This window comes from Mesoplodon densirostris, chromosome 18, assembly GCF_025265405.1.
Source record: "Mesoplodon densirostris isolate mMesDen1 chromosome 18, mMesDen1 primary haplotype, whole genome shotgun sequence".
Lineage (NCBI taxonomy): Eukaryota > Metazoa > Chordata > Mammalia > Artiodactyla > Ziphiidae > Mesoplodon > Mesoplodon densirostris.
The window spans coordinates 15,450,512-15,466,419 of NC_082678.1; the positions used below are offsets into that span (position 1 = coordinate 15,450,512).

At 44.5% G+C, this 15,908-nt stretch overlaps 1 protein-coding gene across 1 annotated transcript in view; it reads right to left on the reverse strand.

Moving 5' to 3' along the window:
- The window catches only part of CCDC40 (coiled-coil domain containing 40), a 39,396-nt gene that overhangs the window by 12,593 nt on the left and 10,895 nt on the right, over positions 1 to 15,908 (reverse strand). The window contains exons 8-12 of the mRNA XM_060081674.1: positions 12,759 to 12,916; positions 12,470 to 12,592; positions 9,635 to 9,756; positions 2,026 to 2,269; positions 1,763 to 1,945 (exon numbers count right to left, since the gene is read on the reverse strand). Coding sequence (XP_059937657.1) covers positions 1,763 to 1,945; positions 2,026 to 2,269; positions 9,635 to 9,756; positions 12,470 to 12,592; positions 12,759 to 12,916 — 830 coding nt within the window. The remainder of the gene's footprint in view (positions 1 to 1,762; positions 1,946 to 2,025; positions 2,270 to 9,634; positions 9,757 to 12,469; positions 12,593 to 12,758; positions 12,917 to 15,908) is intronic.

A 15,908-nucleotide genomic window follows, 5' to 3' on the forward strand; every position in this document is an offset into this window, starting at 1 on the left:
ACTGCTCTCCTGTGGACATGGGTGGTAGTACACCTGCCGCCCACCAACTGTTGCAACAATTGGTACATGCACCGCCTACGTGGGTGGCTGGGGAAGAGGGACACCTGGGGGCGACCGGCCTCTGTGGTGCTGCAGCAGGGCTGGGCAGGTTTACTTCACATCCACCACACTCCATAGCTTCTCCAGTACACACTGACTCCCCCCCATTTTTGCTCCCAGCAGGTAGTCTTGCCCCCACTTCCCAGAATAAGAACTGGAAGTACTCCACCAGCATCAGCTAGGGCATCTCAAGGAGATCCAGGCATGGGCGGTCTTGGTTCCAGCCCTGTCTCTCCAGTTCCTTAGCACACCAGGCAGGGAGTGAGCTGGTCTCCTCCCAGGTATCTGGGAGGGGTGAGGTGCTTCAGGCTGCTAGCCAGATAGACAGAAGCCCCGAGGCAGGGGGTCACATCACAGGAAGAGCCAAAGAAGAAACTATTTAAGTAACAAATTGCTTTTCTAAGGACACAGGGACCCCCCACTCAGAGAAAAGCAAGACCCCTGAGGGAGCAAGAGAGAGCTCATGACAGGGGTAGGAGTGGGGTCCCCAGGCCAGGTGGGCCAATCATATTCACTCAGGACCTCCAGGCACACCCTGGGGAGGCAGAGGCTTGGGCAACTCCACAATTCGTTTAAAATGCTCCTACCGGGCTTCCCTGGTGGCGCAGTGGTTGGGAGTCCACCTGCCGATGCAGGGGACGTGGGTTTGCGCCCTGGTCCGGGAGGATCCCACATGCCGCAGAGTGGCTGGGCCCGTGAGCCATGGCCGCTGAGCCTGTGCGTCCAGAGCCTGTGCTCCGCAGCGGGAGAGGCCACAGCAGTGAGAGGCCCGCATACCACACACACACAAAAAATGCTCCTACCAATTTGACCAGGGTTTCTGCTGCAGCAATTTATCCTCAGACATGTGGACAAAGATGTGTGAGCAAGCATGTTCAGTGCTGAGTTATTTATAAAGTTTAAAACCTAGAAACAACCTGAAGTGTCTAATGAGAGAACTGTTGAACAAAACACATACATTTGTAGGATGAAATGTGATGCATAAGCCAACATGTACTTTTTCTAAGAATATTTAATGGAAAATGTTATGTTGAATGTGGCCAATAATGTAAAATAAAACACTACATACATAGTGAAAAATTCATTGACAACTACACTTGTTTGTGCACTTTTCTCTGTGTCGTATTTCATTAAAATTAATGTAAATGGATTAAAAACTGGTATATAGTAAGAGTCCTATGTCCTCTAGGGTTGCGTGTGCATAGGTGTCTTCACACATGTGTTCATGTATGTGAACATGTTGCACAAATGTGTACATGTTTGTGTGTGTGAACGAGTGTGCATGTGTTTGCTCATATGTGCACGTGGGGATGTGTATGTGCACGTGTGTTTCTGTGTGTCTTTGTGTGTATGAGTATGACCGTGTGTGTTTAGAAAAATTTCCAGAAGGAAATACACCACAATTTCAGAAGAGATTATCTCTGGATGGTGGGACTACAGCTTCCTTATTTTCCTCTTATGCCTTTTGGTACTTCTAGGTTTTCTACAATGAAAATGCATTTATTTTCAACTAGAAAAAAATGAAAGGTGAATGAACATGCTGAGTGCCCCTTGCTCCCGCCCATTCCGCCGCATGTGGTCTGTTCCCCGCGAGAGGCACCCCAATGCCTGCTCTCCCTGGGGGCATCTGCCTTTCGAGGCCCGGGTGTGTGCAGTGGCATACCAGGTTGGTCTTTTTCTTCTGGAGCTTCAGGATGAGCTGGTGGAAGTACTTGGTCATCTTGTTGGAGGTCATGTGCTCCTGCAGCTTCTCCATGATGGAGGCATCCATCTTCCTCCTCAGCTCCAGCTCATGCTGGATGGTCTGGTGGAGAGTCTGCAATTGGCCTATGGTTGCCATGTATTCCTGGAAAGAAATAGCCAAAGGGTGGGTGTTGTGAAAGAGGTCGGGGAGGTTTGCCCTGAGGGTGGGAGACATGACCGTACCATGTGGGCCTTGCCCAGTGTGTCCTCCGTGTCCAGCAGGGTGAGCCTGTAGGTGTTGAACTCATTCTGCAGGGCTTCCTCCTTGGCCAGGCACTGCGAAGTCAGTTTCTGCATCAGGCTGGTTTCCCTCTCTGCCCGGTTCAGGATACTGGCCAGCTTCTCGTTCTTTTCTTCTTCCTTTATGATGGATTTCTTATAGGCTTCGAGCTCGCCATCCATGGACTTGACTTGATGCTGGCATTCGCTGCCAAAATTGAAAGAGCAAAGCTAGGACATCGGAACACCAAAGTGTATGGTGGTACCCTGCTCAGAGAAAGCTCACAGAGTGGAGAGAAAGAAATTAGGCAACCAACTCTTTTAATAGTAGTCGAATCTTTTTAAAAAATTTTTTATGACTTTCGCATATTATTTATTTATTTATTTTTAATTTTGGCCACACTGCGTGGCACGTGGGACCTTAGTTCCCTGACCAGAGATCCAACCCACACCTCCTGCAGTGGAAGCATGGAGTCTTAACCACTGGACTGCCAGGGAAGTCCCAATAGTACTCAAATCTTAACTAATATTTTCTAATGAATTAGAATTATTACCCGGACTTCCCTGGCAGTCCAGTGGTTGGGGTTCCATCCTTCCACTGCAGGGGTCATGGGTTCAATCCCTAGTTGGGGAACTAGGATCCTGAATGCTGTGCAGCCAAAAATAAAATAATTTAAAAAAAAAAGTTAAAAGAACTATTACCCATCTCAAGTCCAAGTCTAAAACTCTTCTAATATTGTGATAATGGGGGAGGAAGGGCAGGAAACTGTTGCCTTGTGCTTGTGGGTGGGGAGTGGTTGGCGCCAGCCCATCTCCTTTAGTCATGACCATAACCCTTGGAAAGGATATGCTGTTATCTCAGTTTTGTACTCGTGAACACGAAGCTTAAAGCATTTGAGGCACACAGTGAATGGTGTGGCTGGGAGGAATACAGGTGGCTGTCTCTTCAAATCCCCTCAGCATACTGGTCATGGAAATACCCATAAGTAATGTCAAGTTAAAAAATGCAGATCCTGGATAATGGAATTTCAATTTTTGTGTGTGAGACATTTTTTCCCTTTTATTCTGTGCTGTCCTGCTGTACTTTAAGCATGCTTTTCTCTACTTGTGGTATCTTATCCTTTGAATAAGTTCTTATTCAAAAATTCAAAAAGTACTTTCTTCTTGAACTAGAATAATACCTTCCATATTTTTCTCACATCTATTCCTGGGCCTTGGACTCTCTTCCCCCAGCAACCTGTTACTGTCTCTTAAATGTCTTGCCAGATATATTTTATGCATATATAAACATTATGTTTGTGGGTGTTTGCGTATTTCTCTCCACTTAAAAAATTACAAGTGGAAGCTTAGTATATCCTATTCTGCACCTTACTTTTTCTTCTGTTGTATCTTAGAGATATTCAATATCAGTGTACATAGAAATTACCTTAATTCTTTTCAATGACCAGATAGTATTTTAAATATCTCATTGGTATACATTTAGGCTCTATCCAGTTTTCTGCTTTTTCCCAATTTCACCAGTATAGCAATAAACACCTGTACACATTAAAAAAAAAAAAAGATACTGTAGAGATATGCTGTGTTCACGCAGCAGAAGATTCAATATTATGAAGGTGTCAATTCTCCTCAAACTGCTCTATAGTCTCAATGCATTTCCAATCTCAATGCCAGTAGGCATTTTTTTCCCCAGAAATTGGCAAGCTAATTCTAAAATTCATATAGAAATCCAAAGGACCTAGAATAGCCAAAATAATTTTGTAAAAGAAGAACAAAGACTCCCAATATCTGATTTAAAGACTTTCTATAAAGCTGTACTTATGAAGACAATGTGGTATTGGTGAAAGATAGACAAATAGATCAATGGAACAGGATGGAGAGTGTACACACACACACACACACACAATTGACTGATTTCTGACAAAGGTGCCACAGTATTTCAGTGGAGAAAGGATGGTCTTTTCACCAAGGGTGCTAAGACAACTGGAGATGGACATGCAAAAAAAGACTGAACTTCAGACCATAATAAAATTAACTTGAGGGCTTCCCTGGTGGTGCAGTGGTTGAGAGTCTGCCTGCCAATGCAGGGGACATGGGTTCGTGCCCCAGTCTGGGAAGATCTCATATGCTGTGGAGTGGCTGGGCCCGTGAGCCATGGCCGCTGAGCCTGTGCATCTGGAGCCTGTGCTCTGCAAGGGCAGAGGCCACAACAGTGAGAGGCCTGCATACCGCAAAAAAAAAAAAAAAAAAAAAAAATTAACTTGAAATAGATCATATACCTAAATGGAAGAGCTAAAATTATCAAACTTTAGCAGAAAACATAGAGAAAATCTTTATGACTCTACGTCAGGCAAAGATTTCTTAGAGAGGACATAAAAAGTATGAACTATGAAAGAAAAAATTAATAAATTGGAATTCATCAAAATTTAAAACTTTGGCCTTTCAAAAATACTGTTAAGAGAATGAAATTACAAGCCAGCCTGGGAGAAAAATATTTTCAAAATACACATCTGGTAAAGGACTTGTATCCAGAACATATGAGAACTCATAACTCAATAATCAGATAAACCACTCAGTTTAAAAATGAGCAAAAGAATAAAATACCTAGGAATAAACCTACCTAAGAAGGAAAAGACCTGTACTCTGAAAACTAAAGGACACTGATGAAGGAAATTGAAGATGACACAAACAGATGGAAAGATATACTATGTTCTTGGATTGGAAGAATCAATATTGTTAAAATGACCATACTACCCAAAGCAATCTACACATTCAATGTGATCCCTATCAAATCATCAATGGCATTTTTCACAGAACTGGAACCAAAAGTTTTAAAATTTGTATGAAAACACAAAATATCCTGAATAGCCAAAACAATCTTAAGAAATAAGAACAGAGTTGGAGGAATCACACTCCCTGACTTGGGACTATACTACAAAGCTACAATAATCAAAACAGTATGGTACTGGCACAATAAAACAGACACATAGATCAATGGAACAGAATAGGGTGTCCAGAAATAAACCCACATACTTATGGTCAATTAATCTATGACAAAGGAGGCAAGAATATACAATGTAGACTAGACATTCTCTTCAATAAGTAGTGCTGGGAAAACTGGATAGCTACTTGCAAAAGAATGAATTAGAACATTCTCTAACACCATATACAAAATAAACTCAAAATGGATTAAAGACTTAAATGTAAGACTGGATACTATAAAACTCCTAGAGGAAAACATAGGCAGAACACTCTTTTACATAAATTACAGCAATATTTTTTGGATCTATCTCCTAGAGTAATGGAAACATAAGCAAAAATAAACAAATGGGACCTAGTTAAACTTAAAAGATTTTTCACAGCAAAGGAAACCATAAACAAAACAAAAAGACAACCTACAGACTGGGAGGAAATATTTGCAAATGATGTGACTGACAGGGGATTAATTTCCAATATATACAAACAGCTCAAACAGCTCAACATAAAAAAAACAAACAACCCAATCAAAAAATGGGCAGAAGATCTAAATAGACATTTCTCCAAAGAAGACATACAGATGGCCAACAGGCACATGAAAAGATGCTCAACATCACTAATAATCAGAGAAATGCAAATCAAAACTACAATGAAGTATCACCTCACACCAGTCAGAATGGTCATCATCAAAAAGTCTACAAATAATAAATGATGGAGAGGGTGTGCAGAAAAATTTACATTCCGCTGTTGGTAGGAATGTAAATTGGTGCAGCCACTATGGAGAACAGTATGGATGTTCCTTAAAAAACTAAAAGTAGAATTACCATATGATCCAACAATCCCACTCCTGGGCATATATCTAGAAAAGACAAAAACTAATTTGGAAAGACTCCTGCACCCCAGTGCTTATAGCAGTACTATTTACAATAGACAAGACATGGAAACAACATAAATGTCCATCGACAGCTGAATGGATAAAGAAGATGTGGTATGTGTGTATGTGTATATATATACATACATACACACACACACATATATATGCAATTACTCAGCCATGAAAAGAATGAAATAATGTCATTTGCAACAACATGGATGGACCTAGAGATTATCATACTAAGTGAAGTAAGTCAGTCGGAGAAAGACAAATATATGATATCACTTATATGTGGAATCTAAAAAAATGATACATATGAACTTATTTACAAAACAGAAATAGACTCACTGACATAGAAGACAAACTTACGGTTACCAAAGGGAAAGGGGGTAGAGAGATACATTGGGAATTTGGGATTAACAGATATATAGATAAACAATAGCACAGGGAACTATATTCAATACCTTGTAATAACCTATAATGGAAAAGTATACATATATATATATATATATATATGTATACATATATATATATCTGAATCACTTTGCTGTATACCTGAAACATTGTAAACAACTGTACTTCAATTTTTAAAAATGAGCAAAAGACACATTTTATCAGAGAAGATATATGGATGGCAAATACTCACATGAAAAGACGCTCAATATCATTGGTCATTAGGAAGATGCAAATTAAAATCTCAACAGGACACCACGACATATCTACTAATGGCCAAAATTTAAATGACGGCACTATTAAGTGTTGGTGAGGATGAGAATGGCTGGGAATCTCAAATGCTGCCAAAGTGTTTCCCAAAGTGGCCTGTTCCATTTTGCATTCCCATACCAAGACCTGCACACAATTTCACAGCAGCTCTGGTCATGCTACCCTCCAAACTGGAAACAACCAAATGTTGATATATACACATGAGGGACTACTACTCAGCAACTGATCTTGTAACATCAGGCTGACTCTCAAAGCACTGTGCAAAGTGAAAAAAAAGCTAGACAAGAAAAGCTACGTATCGTGTGATCCTGTTTATATGACATTCTAGAAATGACCACACTATAGGAACAGGAAGCAGATCAGGATTTGCTGGGGGCTGGAGGTGGGAAGAGGTACTGACTTCTGGGATGCAGGAAATAGCTGATATCTTGAGTGTATCATGGCTACTTGCGTCTGTCCATTTGCTGAACTGAACTGTGCTCTGAAAAAGGATAACTTTTAACATAACACTAATAATTTACATAATAAATTTGTACATAAATTATCCTCAATAAACCAAACTTTTAAAAGTTACTCATTTTCTTTTTTAGGAAGTAGAAGCCTTATAAATACCTAGAATTTGACAATAACAATAACAATAAGACATCCAATTTTTATGACACAAATCTGAACACTCAGTAAAACATGCATGGGGGAAAAGACACCAGAATGCTAGCTAATCAACTGTCATTGTCACAAAAGGAGAAAGACTGTGGTATTTTAAATCTTTATCTCTGCTTTTCTAATTTCCTGTAATGTGATCACTTACCCTTGATAAAAATTATTTTTAAAAAAGACACACTTGGGAATCCGCTGGCGGTCCCGTTGTCCAGGACTCGGCACTTTCACTGCTGTGGCCCGGGTTCAATCCTTGATCAGGGAACTAAGATCCCGCAAGCCCCACAGCATGGCCAAAAATTTAAAAAATAATAAAATAAAAAAGACACTCTTTAAAAATGTCCTTCATAGAGAACAAACTGGTGGTTGCCAAGGGGGAGGGGGTTGGGGAAGGGATGGAGCAGGAGGTTGGGGTTAGCAGATATAAGTTTTTATATACAGGATGGATAAACAACAAGGTCCTACTGTAGAGCACAGGGAACTATAGTCAATATCCTATGATAAACCATAATGGAAAAGAATATTTTAAAAATGCCTATATACGTAAAGCTGAATCACTTTGCTGTACAGCAGAAATTAATACAACATTGTAAATCAACTGTACTTCAATTAACAAATTGATTAAAAAGAGTCCTTGATTAACAGACACCAGTGGAAAATAAACAGAACGAAAAGAACTGGTGGAATCTAGAATATGTCTGAAGCTTGGCCCAATCCATCTGAGGATTAAGAGGGAACCTGTTACAGGATCTCAAGGCGATGAAGCTGACAAATTAACACCCAGCAGAGGTGCTGAGCCATGCCTGTCCCACATGTATCCTGTCAGGAAGTATGACAGAGGCAGATACCAGGGCACAAGGGGACGTGTTTGTGTCCCTATCCCTGAGAGGGTGTAAATTCTAGGTAGGGTATCCCCCCCATCCCAAGTTAAGCACAGTCTAGTCTTTGTATTTTCTGGCTTGTTCTGAGACATTTCACATGGAAATGACCCATTTGTTTTGAATGTATGACTTTCAGTGTTTGCTGTAGCCTCAACATGATTCTTCACCTGTGGTAGGGACGCACTCCTGATACAACTTTGTCGCTAACTACGAAGAGTCCGTAGGAGCTGCTGTCTTTCAAGTCTCGGTGTGGCGGGGACCCACAATAATAGAATATGATTGCTTACACACACACACACACACACACACACACACACACAAAACAGACACACACAGGAAGTGCTGGACAACGGGGGGTCCCTGTGGGGGTCACAGGCCATGAGACTCCCAGCCTCAACCTTATTCAAGGTCGACGTTGGACAGGAGGGAAAAGCTGCCCACAGGCCAAGGCCTCTCCTGCACCAAACACAGGGCAGCATTGAGGGGGCAGACACAGCGGGAGTGGGCAGGCCAGCAGCCCCAGGGGGCAGGGTAGAGAGGAGCCTGACCCCTCAGCCCTGAGCCCGCCTGGTTCCTCCACCTGCGTGTTTAAAGGGAAAGCAGATGTTTAGCCGGACTTTGCCGGGATAATTCCATGATTCTCCCTTTGGCTTTCTCTCATCGACTCAGGAAAATGAAGGAAATGAGTATTTTTAATCCAGCATTACCCATGTAAAATGGCTTGTTTTAAAAACAATCAGTCCCTCCGGTTTTGTTTTTCTGAGGTGGAGTCGAGCTATGATGTGCTCCCTCCAGAACCGGCTTCCACATCTGGGCCCCAAGCACCCTGGAGGTTTGGGGAATTCAGGCAGTGCTGTGTCTGGAAGCCTCTGTCTCCAGCACCCCGCCCAGGCTACACGTCCAGCCCTCGCTAGAAGTGAGAGGGGAACGCGAGGGGGGCCTCTTCCTTCCCTTTTCAGGGAGATTAAAGCAGGATTTCGGTTGGAACTCAGCCCTCTGGCAGAACAATAGAGAAGGGATGAAGTTTCTGCACACAGGTGGTGAAACTGCAAATCAAAGGGACACCTTTATCTCCCCAAGATAAATACCCCTTTTTCTTTCTCTCTCTCTCACTGTTTCTCCTTAATCCTCCCAGGAAATCTGAGCGTGAAAGCTTTGCTGCTCCTGGTGCCACGGAAAGTTTGAAAGGATTTAAGAAACACTGAAATCTGGGTGAACAATAAGGGTGGCTTCAGGACAGAAGCTGGGGCCGAAGGGCTGCGGGGCTTCAGGTGCACCCCTTTGTCCCAGGAGAGCCGAGGATGGGCGCTCCATGCTCACCTGGGTGGAGCTGGGCGTGGAGTCCACTCCGCACCCACCTCCGCATTCCCACACTTGTCACGAGCTCTCCCCGCTCGCCCAGACCCCCGCTGTGGTCCTGAGCCACCTGGCCCACCTCCATGGCAACCAGAAGGGCCGCCTGTACCTGAGTGCCTCTTGGATGGTCTTGTGAGCCTCGTCGCGATGCTTCATGCTCACCAGGCTGGTGGCCCACTGCTGCAGGATGCGCTTTTTCTCCATGTTGATGGCATCTATTTCCATGCAGGCCTACAGTGGAGAGTTGAGGTTACTTGGATGTTGGTCTTTTTTTTTTTTTTTTGCCGTACGCGGGCCTCTCACTGTTGTGGCCTCTCCCGTTGTGGAGCACAGGCTCCAGATGCGCAGGCTCAGCGGCCATGGCTCACGGGCCCAGCCACTCCGCGGCATATGGGATCCTCCCAGACCGGGGCACGAACCCGTATCCCCTGCATCGGCAGGCGGACTCTCAACCACTGCGCCACCAGGGAGGCCCTAAAAAAGTGTTTATTCTACTCAAATTAGAATATGGAAATAAGCAAAAAGAAAATAAAAATAATCCCACAACTTAGAGTTCACCATTTCTAACACCCTGGTGTTATCTTCCTGTGTGTGTGTTGTGTGTGTGTGTGTGTGTGTGTGTGTGAGTAAGCAATCATATCCTATTATTGTTTTGTAACTTAGTACTAAAAAGTAGCAGGGGGCTTCCCTGGTGGCGCAGTGGTTGAGAGTCCGCCTGCCGATGCAGGGGACACGGGTTCGTGCCCCGGTCCAGGAAGATCCCACATGCTGCGGAGAGGCTGGGCCCGTGAGCCATGGCCGCTGAGCCTGCGCGTCCGGAGCCTGTGCTCCGCAACGGGAGAGGCCACAACAGTGAGAGGCCTGCGAACTGCAAAAAAAAAAAAGTAGCAGGACTTCCCTGGTGGTCCAGCGGTTATGACACTGCACTCCCAATGCAGGGAGCCAGGGTTCGATCCCTGGTCAGGGAACTAGATCCCACGTGCATGCCACAACTAAGGTCCCATGTGCTGCAACTAAGACCCGGCGCAGCCAAATAAATAAATATTAAAAATAAAAAGTAGCATATTGTGAATGGGTTTCCATGCCAGCAAATATTTATTTTATTGGTGGGATAGTCCTCCACTGCATGGGTATATCATAATTTGTTTAACCAATATCCTCTTCTTGGGCTTTCTTGGTTATCACACACAGCACTGTGTCCCCAGTGACTCTATTCATTTTGTTCGTGAAGTATGTAATGTATACAGAAATTTTATTTGCATGCCTATTTTCCCTGGAATGAAGTCCAAACAGTGATATTTTGGGAGAGCTTGCTGGGGAGTGGGGTGGGTGTCCCTGACATGCAGTACAGTATTGCCCTTGAATAAGGATCTTGATGCAGACAGACTGCACCCCCTCCATCAGTGTGGGAGCCCCGATTCCCCTGCCTTGTTCATCTTTGCCAACTTGGTGGGAGAACCCCTGTCCCGCCCTCATCTGTAGTCAATGTCTATGTCGCACCTGTCATGGGCCCCCCTGTTCTGGGTGCAGGAATGCAGGATGAACAAATGTGGGACGGCCCTGCCCCGAAGGCACACAGCCAGCAGGGAGGGGCGGGAGGCAAAAAAGACGTAATGAAAGAGAACTACAGCATCGTGTGTGTGTACACAATCAGCACAGAGCAGAATCGCACACAGTAGGTTCTCAATTGATTTTCAAAATCTCTTTACACCACCAAACTTACTGGTGTTATGCTTAGAAAGGCCTCTCCAATCCAGGGCTTTATAAATATTTCTCATTTTCTTTCTTCTGGTACAGTTTCCCTTGTTTCAATACTTGATCCCATGTGGAATTTATTTTAGTGTGTGGTATGAGGAAAAGATTTGATTTTTTTCCCCAAATGATTAACCAAATGTCCCAACACCACCGGGTGCATAATTCACTTGCTCTCCATTAATTTATAATCCATAAAATTTCTATATAAACATTTCCTTGATTCTGAGCTCTCTCACAGGCTCCCACAGCCTACCTGTCTGTCCCTGACTCCAGTAATTCATTATTTTAGCCTCTAGGGCTTTATAGTATTTAATGCTAGGTGGACCCACCATCCCGGTTTATCCTGGACTCCCCTGGTTCTAGCCCAGAAAGTCCCATGTCTTGGAAAATCTGTCATTTCCAGGCAAACTGGGACCGTGGGCCAGCCTTCAAGAACCTTCCTCCCTGGACAATTCTCTGCTAGTCCTCTGAATTTATTTTTCAGATAAAATTAAGAATCACTTTGCTAACTAAGAAGTTTTTTCCCCCCTGAGATTCTGATGGGAGCACATTCTAGATTAAGTATATTCATAGGTTGGCAAGCACTGGGCGTTTTCCCATGTGGACCCAGGTGTGTTTGTTTGTTTGTTCAAGCCCATCTGTCTCTCCTTCAATAAAAGTGTGTTGTTTCCTTTGTGTCATCATTGCACGTATGAATGCAGATGGTGACTCACAGATTAAAAAAAAAAAGGTCACAGCCACTTTGGTTTCCAGTGCTGGCCACTGAACTTGGAGCTGCACTGAGCCCGGGCCCTCCCTTACTCCACGGGAAGGGAGATGTGGGCACTGCCCTGGAGCACTGGCTGCCCAGGCTGAGAACGGGTAGGGAGACTTCAGCCCTCTCTGAAAGAGGCCTGCTGTCGGTAAGGAACTTGCTAAGGATGCCTCAGCAAGCAGGACAGAATGTCCCATCTCCTGAGGGGCCTTTCAGTCTATCACTGGCTACAGTGGGAATAAGAATACTGGCTATCAGTCAGCTGGTATCTACTGTGTCCCCAACGTGGGTCAGCCAGATGCTCTGAGATGCTTATGAGGACAGACAGATGTGCAGGAGGCTGGCCGGCTAACTGGGGGCTCAGTCAGTCTTCTTGTAGGCATGCAGGCACTGCCTGGGCGCTGCCAGATGGCACCTGTGCCACTGAGCACTTACCTCGCTCACTGCCTTCTTTAGCGTCCGGGTGTCCTCAGCCTGAGCGCGGTACTGAGCCTCGAACAGGGCAATCTGTTCTTCCAGCTGGTTGGCTCGGGTGGTCAGCTGGTCCACGTGCAGGTCCTGGAAGGGAGGGGACGAGATGCACAGTGAGATGGGTCCCCAGCAACCTCAACCCACGTCAGCCACCCCATGCTGGGCATGGCCCCTCACGCAGGGGCAGGGCTGATCTGATCAGGAAATCAAAGATGTGGCAAATAGTCACACGGGCATCATCTTTGCAGGATACCTGCTGCTTCTTCTCCAACTCGGCCCGCATGCGCTCGGCTTCCGACTTCTTCACGACTCGCTTCATCACCCGGATGTCATCACGCACGTCCTGGTCTATGTTCTGCACGTAGAAGAGATGCAGAGCCAGGGTCTCCATCTCGGTTTGCAGAGCTGCCACTGGGGAGAGAGGGGGAGGGTGTCCCAGCATCGCACACCGGACATCGTGGAAGCAGCACCCCTCACCCCACTGTGGGGTGAGTCTGGGAAACAGTCTTTAAACTACAAAGACCCATATCTTTTGCCATCAAAGACTTTACAGTCTAGTTGGAGAGACGAAATATACGTAATCTATGCCCGCCAACTGCAATAAGCCCTCCATTCCCACCACATATTAGAGATTCTCCGTGTCTAAGGAAGTGCTGAAACAGTGTCAAGGTTACACGCAGGCCCAGCGGCCATGGCTCACAGGCCTAGCTGCTCCGTGGCATGTGGGATCTTCCCGGACCGGGGCATGAACCCATGTCCCCTGCATTGGTAGGTGGACTCTCAACCACTGCGCCACCAGGGAAACCCTGAACTACTTATTAATTTGGAGAGAAATGACATTTGTTTCCTCTCATTTGGTTACATGATTGTTCCATTTATTTAAATCTGCTTTATGTCCTTTAGTAAAATTTTATTGTTTTTCTTCACATAGGTTCACTTGCTTCTTGTTAGACTTATTCCTCAGTATTTTATGGTTGTTATAGCTATTATGGATGAGGTTTTAAAAAATTATAATTCATAATTGGATATGACTGGTAGAAAAGAAAATTATAGCTCTGGTATTCAGTTACTTTATAGATTTCTCACTGTTTTTTTTAGCTTTTCATCAGTGATCTTGAATCTGCTAGGTAAACAATCATACCATTGGTGGAGAATGAGTTTCATGACTTCATATCCAGAATCTATACTTCGTTTATTTTTCCTATTTTCTTTCATGGCTGGAACCTCCAAAACAATGCATCCTCGTCTCACTCCTTAACTATGATTACTCCAGGGCTTTCCTCTGAGTAAAACTGCCTTGTTAGTTGCTGATAAATACTTACAAGGGACTTTCCTTCTATTCTAGTTTAGGATGGACAATGAGTTTTATCCAAACACCCATTTGACATCCACCCAGAAAATCTATTTGTTCTCTCTCCTTTAAGAATATAATGCAATGAATCAGTAGATTTCCTAATTTCAAATTATTCCAGAATTAAGCCCTCTTGACTAGGAGGTATTTTTCTTTTCATATGTTGCTGAGTAAAAATTTAATATTTGCTAATATTTTATTTAGGACTTTTACACCTCATAAGTAGGAACACTTTATAGTTTTCTGTTTTTGTACGTTGTAAGCTTTTCCAGTAAGGATTATACCGAACATTGTAAAATAAGCCTGGGGTTGGGGTCGGGGGGAGGCGTGGTGTCCCTGGTGGTGCAGTGGTTAAGAATCTGCCTGCCAATGCAGGGGACACGGGTTCAAGCCCTGGTCCGGGATGATCCCACATGCCGTGGAGCAACTAAGCCCATGGGTCACAACTGCTGGGCCTGCACTCTAGAGCCCGCGAGCCACAGCTATTGAGCCCGCGTGCCACAACTGTTGAAGCCTACGCACCTAGAGCTGGTGCTCCACAACAAGAGAAGCCACCGCAATGAGAAGCCCATGCACTGCAACAAAGAATAGCCCCTGCTCACTGCAACTAAAGAAAGCCCGCGCGCAGCAAAGACCCAATGCAGCCAAAAAAAAAAAAAGCCTGGGAAGAGTTTCCCAAATTTTCCACCCACTTGTGGGTTAAATAACATAGGAAGTGTCTGGTTTTGTCCTGTCTGTAATCCTATGGCATTTTTTTCCCTTTACCTTTGGAATTTAAAAATTTCACCAACTGTGTCTAGGCATGTTTATTTTTTCTTCCACCCATCTGGCCCTCCATGAGTCTTTACATCTGAAGATTCATCTTTCTTGAACTCATGCAAATGTTTTCCTCTGATGTCACTGGTTAATGCCCTTAATCTCCTGGAATTTCTCTCTCATGGATACTGACTTTACCAGACCTACAGTCCATGTCTTTTATCTCCTTCTCAAAACGTCCATCACTTTGGGTTTTTGCTTTGAATTCTGGGCAGAATTCCTCAAACTGACCTTTTAGTACACAAGTTCAATTGTTCAATTTCCAGCAGTGCTGATTTGCCTATTTAGTACTTTTGGCGGGGTATGGGGGGTGATTCTATTTTTTAATTCCAAGTATCCTTTTCCCTAATAGTTGGTTCTCATTTGACTGATGAGATGTCCTCTAAAATCTCATGTCGAACACCGGCTGGCGTATGCTATGTTTTCGGAACCCGGTCTGTGTCTGTGGAGGCGTCTGCTCTCCTGTCTGGGGATTGCCGCTGATGACTCACATTTGGATGTGAAGGTTTACTGACTGGTGGGCTTCACCCCCCTCCTAAGTGAGGAGGTCAACTATGGACATTCTCCAGAGGCCAAGCCCCACGTTTCACCTACGGGACAGTGCAGTGGCGGCACCTGGTAGGCAGGTCTGGGACCGCCACCCGAGTTCTTTAGTCTGAAGAGGGGAGAAATGGTGCCGTTAGGTGGGTCCTTGCTTGGTTGAACAGTTTCTGCTCCTGCTACCTGGTGACTTCCAGAAAGGACAGAGTGTCCACAAAGATGTCTGGATCTTTCCAGAAGCCCATCCACACCTTGAGGATCTGATGAGGGGTGCTGGTGGGCGCTCACTTCTCCTGTGTGGAGGGGGTGCGGGACATGTGTCCTCTTTCAGCCTGGTCTAAATTCTGTTCTATCTGGAGGATGTGGCTCCATTGTTTTAGTGTGGATGTCGTGCTCTTCTCTTTTTGGTAGATTCGGTTAATTGGGTGACACTCAGGGAGGGGTGCTCTTCCCCAGCTCTGTCCAGAAAACTCTCCTGCACTTCTCAGGGTCCAAAATGCTTCTTTCCATCCACAGTTGGGATATACGTGTGATTTTGGTTTCTCCCAAATTCTTTTAGGTTATTTTCCCCATTATAATAGTAATATAGAGTTGATAAAGAAAGTTGGAAACATGAAAAAGCACAAAAACTGAAATAACCTGCTGTGACCATGCTGTTCACTGTGGCCCACGACCTCCACTCCGTGCAGAGCTGTT